We start from the raw sequence: 7,604 nt of genomic DNA on the forward strand, positions 1-7,604 counted from the left end.
TAGTCATAAGGAATAAATCATACATATGCATATGCATAAGTTGTATTTTTTTAATTTTGTATTAGAAAATTTTTAAACCTCATAGCTACTTAATAAATTTAATTTGAGCACGAAAAACTTAAGGCAAATGTGGCTTTCTTAGAATCTGCTCAGTCTACCTGAATATGGGCCTAGATACTCCAGCATTCGAATAAAATTAAAAATATAATATTTTAAGTATTCACTGTGCTCTTTGACACATAAGTAGCATAAAGCCTAGTTGTTCACCCCACGACAGGTCTGAAATATTTTCATAGCCTTACTCCATACAAATGGTCTAGCATGCTTTGAAATCGTTGATCTGTATGTTCAGTTCTTTTGCTGCAACGTATATCGTTGTGCAGAAGGAATATTATTAGTAGGAGATGATCCCAATCCTTTGTAGGCATAGCAATATCTGGCTAGCATACATCCCGGACCAAAAGGTGATATAGAATATTAACAAGTTTCCTTATACATACAAGGCCAACTAGTTTTGAACCGACCCGTTTTTATTAACTGACTTGCAAAAAAGAGGACCTTTTAAATTCGTCGGTATGTTTTATTATTTTTGAATGTCTGTTGCAGGACATCTTTGGACCACGTCAACCGTTATCGATAATTAATTTTTTACCTCCTCAAGGGTAGTCCTGTACTTATCTAGTTTATTTCCGATCATCAAGAAACTAACGGTATTCCTAAACTTTTACATGAACACTAGGATTCCCTCATCCGCTTCGCTTCGCTGAGTGTATGAAATTTCTGCTTGTTACGTTGTCTGTGCAGACATAAAATAGCGAAATACATGATGGGATGGTCTACGGTGTAGACTCTACGCATCGCCGTGAAAGTACTCGCGCTGCGCAGACATACATACTGGTGGTATTCACCAAATTGAGCAAATGGCACTCTGGAAAAACAGCAGATGAGCTCAAGCAACGGCAGTTGTCAACTGGAGAACTATCGATGGTCGTGACCATCGACGGTTTCGATAGTCGATAGTCACAACTATCGATAGTATCGATACTATCCAAAATGTCGACACTATCGATAGTACTATCGATAATTTTGATTAAAAAAGTCCAAAAGTTAGACATAACAACTTTTATTGAAAATAAGATCAGAATTACTAAAATATATCCATATTTTTGTTAAGGGACAAAAGTTTATCGACAATTTTTGGCTTCAAGCAGCATCTGCGCTCTTAAATTATTTGCCCCGCTTTGCTAAATGTCACTTTCGATAAAGCAGGTACCGCCGACTTTTACTCTTACTGAATAATGTATGTATGAGTGAAAACTATCGATAGTGTTTACAAAACCATCGATGTTTTCGATAGTCAAAAGCCATCGATACTATCGATAGTGCCATGGATAGTTTTCCAGCTCTATGCCGTTGCTTGAGCTCATCTGTTGTTTTGCCAGAGTGCCAGGCCACTTGCTCAATTTGGTGAATACCACTACTGTGTTGTGTATTTTGGCTATTACCTTTTCGTTTTCGTTTAACAGCTTCGATAAACTTCGGATAAAATTTAGGGTAATTGCGACTGAATTACTTACAAATGAGGTAATTCGCTCTCAAATTTTTTTTATGGCGAATTACGTAATTCGAAGCGTAATTGGGGCGCCAATTATGAATGAGAGGGCAAATTACGATTGGAAGAGTGAGTTACGTGCAGTGGGAACGTACTATAACCCTCTTCAAAGTACGTAGTTTCAAACTAAAATCTTCTTAAACCTCTTAGGTCTATAAATACCCTTCTCTAAACATGTTTAATTTTTAAAATGAGACGAAAAATAGTTAAACTGTTAATAGATAAAGTGCATTAAGTGCAAAGATAATGGTTGTTTTTAAATAAAATAAAAATGGAGGGTTCTGGAATTATAAGAAACCTATTTTCATGATGTAAGTACTCGACCCTATCCACAATCTACAATAAGTTTTGTTTCGGGTGTATTTCGTGATTATTTTTTATTTTTTGTAGCATCGTGTTATTAACTAGAATGTAAGCACATGAAAGAACTGAGCGGTTATAAACAAAACCATACATACATACATGTGTTTTTAAAACTATGCTTACATTCATACACATCTACGGCGTTTTAAACTTTCTTGCAGGCGCATTGACCCGAAAGCTCTCTATGGCCGGCGAGCTATTTCGGGCCAATAAGTAAATATGTATGCATGTAAAGTAGAAGAAACCGGTTAAATAACCGCGCTACACAAACAATAATGCATAGGGATTATGCCACTTTAGCTATGATGGCCTTTCTTTAACCTCTTCTAACTAAAAATTTGCGGCATCTGAATTGGTAATTGGTCGGCAGCGGTCAATTGAGCATCTTTAGTTTAACTGGAATTTAGTTAGTTTTTAGTTGGACCGTGAAACAGTGCAGTGCGTTGCACACAAATTGCTTTAGTTTGTTTCTGTATTAACTAAATTTGGAAATGCCTACCGCAAAGAAAATGGTAGTGAAATGTGATCTAATTTTTTTAACGCTTTGCATTCAGTTGCAGCCATTTTGTGCAGTTGGGTCTCAGACCAAAGTGGAGTTCTTCTCATCGGTGCATCAGATGTCCAAATTGGTGGAGTTTGAAGAGGTCCTTTTGCGACATATGGAGAAATACATAAAAGCGAATGAAAACAAATTGGAATACCTAAAGGCGTGAGTGATAACTAGTGATAGATACGCGTAGAAATGGATACAAATTTAAAAACGGGTTTGAGTGATGCGGAGTGATCTTTAATTTAATTGTGTATTATTTTATTTTAATGTATTTGAGTTTTTATTTTTTATTAAAAAAATTATGCAGTTATTTCTAATATATTCTTATTTACATACATATGTATACAATGTGGCCGAGACCACCCGTCCAACCCCCCTAAACTGGAGGGAAATGTTTTTTAATGAAAAACGCAAAAATCTAACCTACCAAATCGGGGATGCTACTTTGGTTCTTAATGATTTCCATGATGCTTGGCTGTTAACGAATACAGTCCCCAGCAGAAAATTATGGGAAAATATTTAGTTTTCTATTTTGCAAAGATCTGCGCCTGAAGGACACTATAGTCGTCGCGCAGAGGATATTATTGCCTTATTTGCAGTTCCTCTAAATAACCGTGCCGACTCCCTTTTCCAACTGTGAGCCATCGATGTAGATGGAAGTACCCTCATTCCCCTCAGTAGACTACTGTCTTATTCTTCACTAAACGGACATTGTAAAAGAAAGTCCCAGTCAGTTCCGTTATCTATATCCCTTATTGCATTGCGTCGCCCTCTGATAATCTCATCCAAGATCTCTGCCTGACCAGTATTGCTCTTATTCCTCTTTCTAGGTCGAAAGTCCTAGTTAGTATCTTAGTCAAACTTTTAAACCTCCTATAAACGCTATTTTTGACAACTTTTCCCCATCTGTATTTCTGTGGTTCCTAGTCGGCTCAGATAATCCTACGTCAGAGTGTATAGTGCAGAAAATCCTACTTCTTCTCTAACCCTATTACAGAGCATTGGCTGATTGCCTTTGTTAGTTGATACTAGTTTAGTAGAGAAGTTTAAAAATCAAAGGTAGAATCACCAACTTGCATTGTTGTCTGAATTTATCCAAAACTCATAATGGTCCCTGTAATATATCGATTGTGGAGTAAAAGTCCAAATGCACTGTGCTGTATGCCTTTATTTTATGAGTATTCAATGTATTCCCTTTTTAAAGTTGCGTGTGTTATTTAAGGTGTTAACAGACTAATAATAATAACTAATAAACCCGGCGTTAAAGCCCCAAAATTAAATTTTATTTTTAAACAGATTAAAAAATTTCAAAATGATTCATATAAAAACGCGTGGCGTTTCTATTCAAAAAATTTCCACTCCATACCGCTAAAAAAGTTCTAACTTCAAAAAATGCAACCTTATTGCACATCTATGTACAATCCCAGTTATTTTACTTGTGTATAAGTAAAACAAACTAAAATCTTTTTAGAACTTTTTCGTCTGGAAAAGTGATACATATTTCAATTAACTAATGAATTATGTTGAATCTGATTTTTCTACTACATGGCAACTCTCCTAAATACAAACCAGAAATAAATTATTTTCAAACTCATTTCGATTGATACCCATATTTAGACAATTCATTTAACTTATTAAATAATTTGAATTAAATTTTTTAACAGGTGGCGACCCTAAACAAATTTTAAACGTTAAAACTAAATATTTCGAAACACTCATTCGTTTGATACCCAGATTTTGAAATGCATATAATTTGTATATACATAATTAAACTGAATTCGACTTTCAGAACAGGCGGTAACCTCTTTAAAACAATTTTCGAACTAGAATCTTCTTAAATATCTTTCGTATGACATTGTTATAAATATTTCAAGCAACTGATGAATTTGAAATTGAGTTTGATTTTTTAAACACGCAACTATATTTCAGAAAAAAGGGTTTAAAACTCATTTCGATTGATAACCACCTTTTTATAACTCATTTAACTTATTCAATAAATGTATTTATATAAACTTTTAAACTGATGGCAGCTTTCAGACAAATCAAAAATATAGTGAATTGTAAACTAAATATTTCTTAAAACTCTTTCATTTGACAACTATTGTATATAAATCTTGGGTATAAATCAATTGACTTCAACTTCTCAAACAGGTGGTAACCCTCTTCAAAATAATTTCAAACTATTACCTTCTTAAACCTCTTTTGTCTGACACCATCTTCACTTACCTAATTACTTTAATTAAAACGGAATTAGATTATTTAAATATGTGGCAACCCTTCCGCATGTACTTAAGATATAAAGCCTTTTCAAAGCCAATCCGGTTGATACCCATATTGTAACAATGGATTTCACTTCTTTAAAAATTTAAACTTAAGAGGTGGCAACCTTTTTGAAAAAGTGAAACCTTATTGCAGGCTCCAGTGAAGAGCAAATTGTTGTTAAAAAGCTAAATTCAAATTTTTCCAAACAACTGCTTCCTAAAACTTGGTGTCTGAGTAACTCCTATTGTAACCGTTGGAATTTTCAATTTACAACCTATTTCATAGCTATTTTGAAATTAAATTTCGATTCAAATCAGGCATGATCGTAAAATAAAAAACTGTTTAATGGGATTCGACAACAAATATACTTATATATTTTCCCCGTATTTTCATATTTTCCCGGCTGCGAGAGGCCACAAAATACACATTAAGTATCTGATCGCCATAGAATTTTATATTGGAAGTACATATCTAGGCAAATAGGATTCTTTTTGTTTTAAGGGCCAGCGTAGTGTGTAAACATTTGTACAATATATTGACACCTGAGTGGCAGATCGACCTATCTTGGCAGCCACTTCGGAAACGCCTTATCAAAGAAAACTTTTCAAGAACGCCCTATTTCAGAATTCGGTTCAAGAAGGTGTAGCGCCTTTCGAACTGGCTGCCGAGATAGGACGATCTTTAATCACTTTATCCACGATTTTAATTATAAATTGCACTAATTTTTTACAGTCGCTTGGCAGAATTGGAAAGCGATCACCATGAAGCGCTGCAGGAGGGTCCTGATTACTTCGAGAGCCCAATAAATAATTATTTGCTAACTAAGCATTTAACAATGGACTGGGAGCGTGTTGAAAATCTAATGGAATATGAATCAGGAAAAAGTAATGTCAATTTAATAATATACATACCTTTCTTATTTACTTAAATTTTCAGAAATTTGTAATGCAATCTGCAGTAGCTAATCATTAATCAATTAAGATCTTGAAAATTGACACTGCCCTGCAGGAAATGTGTCTAACTATAAGCTAACTTTATGTTGATTAGGAAGGAGCTAAAATGCACTTATCTGTATATTTTCTTTGACGAAAGCTAACTATATTTCTATGGCGATGGCCGCGAAATAGTCAAGGGTGGTTTACCTCTACATTAGATGTAGTCAAGGGTGGTTACCTCTGCATTTGATGCAACAAACTTGTAACTACTTTTGGACATAAAATATCAATGGGAAAACAAAATATTTTATTTTTATTTTTATTTTTTTTAACTTTATTCTTCTTTATTTATTTTATAACATTTCACACTTGTTTCTATATTCTGCTGTAGATGGTCCCATATTCGAACTCCGTCAGACATAACTTCAAAATGATAATATGAAACTTCGATCTCCCTTTTATTTGTTTTCAATTCGAAAAAGTATTTGCGAAGTGCAGGATATTTAAATAGATACGCGTTTAAAGAAAACAATCTCGAGCTTTACTCCTGCATTGCTTGTCCACTTGTTTCAAGTTAGTTTTTTATAGCTAACCACTAGTTATATATTTTATAGAAATCCCGCAAAACAGCTAACTACAAGTAGGTGATTTTTTATCAATTGATAATTTTTTTCTGCAGGGTGTATTTTCACTAAAGAAGTAATCTGGTAGTCGGCATCTAAATATTCTCCGCCAAAGCTTGGAAAATCACTGAAATAACTTTGAACCGGTTCCTTAGTAATCCCCAGTTTCACACATGGTGGAATTATATACTATATTTTATGTAGTTGCTTGTTTTAAGAATAAGAGCTTAGAAATAAGAATTAAATAATACAAAGTTTATTTGTTCTAAAAAAAACCTCCATGTTTTTAATATACATATTTCTTTTTCTTTCATTCCATTATTTCCGAACAGAATCACTCATCAGAATGGAACGCTTCAAGAAACACCAGGCATACCCCGAAATTAGGGAATTAGATGGCGCCATTGCAGGACTCGTGCGCATACAGGACGTCTACAGGCTCAAGACAGCGGACATGGCTCGAGGCATACTGGACGGTGTTGAGTATAAGTGAGTGCGAACATCAACGTCAATCTCACAGAAAATATTAATAAACATTGTTTTTTTGCGAATATCAACATTATCAGCGTCGAATTGAATGCTCAACTATGTTTTGATGTCGCTAAATATGCTGCGAAGGAAAATAAAACGCGACTTGCCCACGCTTGGGCCACGGAAACGCTACAACGCATAGACAACACAGAAAGCTCCTTCGGTCATTCACTGCCTCTAGCGGAGAAAATAGATACGGCTGAAGTATTGATTTTACTGGCAAAATCTAAGATGAATTTAGGCGATTTAAAGGGGGCAAATGAAACTTATGCTGAGCTGGTGAAAGAGCGGCCGGATGTCGAGAACTACACAAATACTTACTTGGATTTTCAGTTGCAAAATTTCGAAAGTGATTACGCGAGTCTCAACCTAACGGCAGAGCATGATGTACGCAAGCTTATTTAGTGAAAATTAATCATTCTCTCTCTCTCTCTCAATTATAAAGCATATTTCTTGCAACAATTGCAGCCAATACCAGAGAACCTATACAATTCCGACCAGCATAACCTTTACAAATATGTATGCAATGGCTTATTCAAACAAACTGCGAGCGAAGAACGTGAACTGCGTTGTGGGTATCTTATCGAGACGCATCCATACTTACTGATTGCGCCCATAAAAGTCGAGGAATTAAATCATGATCCCTTGCTTGTCGTCTACTATGATATCCTTTCAGATGCTGAAATTGCGATAATGAAAATAATAGCCAATAATCGTATTGAGCGTGC

At 34.9% G+C, this 7,604-nt stretch overlaps 1 protein-coding gene across 1 annotated transcript in view; it reads left to right on the forward strand.

Annotated features, from left to right (window-relative positions):
* Window positions 1–2,466: 2,466 nt before the first annotated feature.
* The window catches only part of LOC118738275 (prolyl 4-hydroxylase subunit alpha-2), a 6,017-nt gene continuing 879 nt past the window's right edge, over window positions 2,467–7,604 (forward strand). The window contains exons 1-6 of the mRNA XM_036469201.1: window positions 2,467–2,487; window positions 2,530–2,684; window positions 5,520–5,671; window positions 6,678–6,834; window positions 6,912–7,263; window positions 7,345–7,591. Of these exons, the coding sequence (XP_036325094.1) occupies window positions 2,467–2,487; window positions 2,530–2,684; window positions 5,520–5,671; window positions 6,678–6,834; window positions 6,912–7,263; window positions 7,345–7,591 (1,084 nt within the window). The remainder of the gene's footprint in view (window positions 2,488–2,529; window positions 2,685–5,519; window positions 5,672–6,677; window positions 6,835–6,911; window positions 7,264–7,344; window positions 7,592–7,604) is intronic.

Source organism: Rhagoletis pomonella, unplaced genomic scaffold (assembly GCF_013731165.1).
Source record: "Rhagoletis pomonella isolate Grant_MI unplaced genomic scaffold, Rhpom_1.0 Rhpom_scaffold_00004, whole genome shotgun sequence".
Classification (NCBI taxonomy): domain Eukaryota; kingdom Metazoa; phylum Arthropoda; class Insecta; order Diptera; family Tephritidae; genus Rhagoletis; species Rhagoletis pomonella.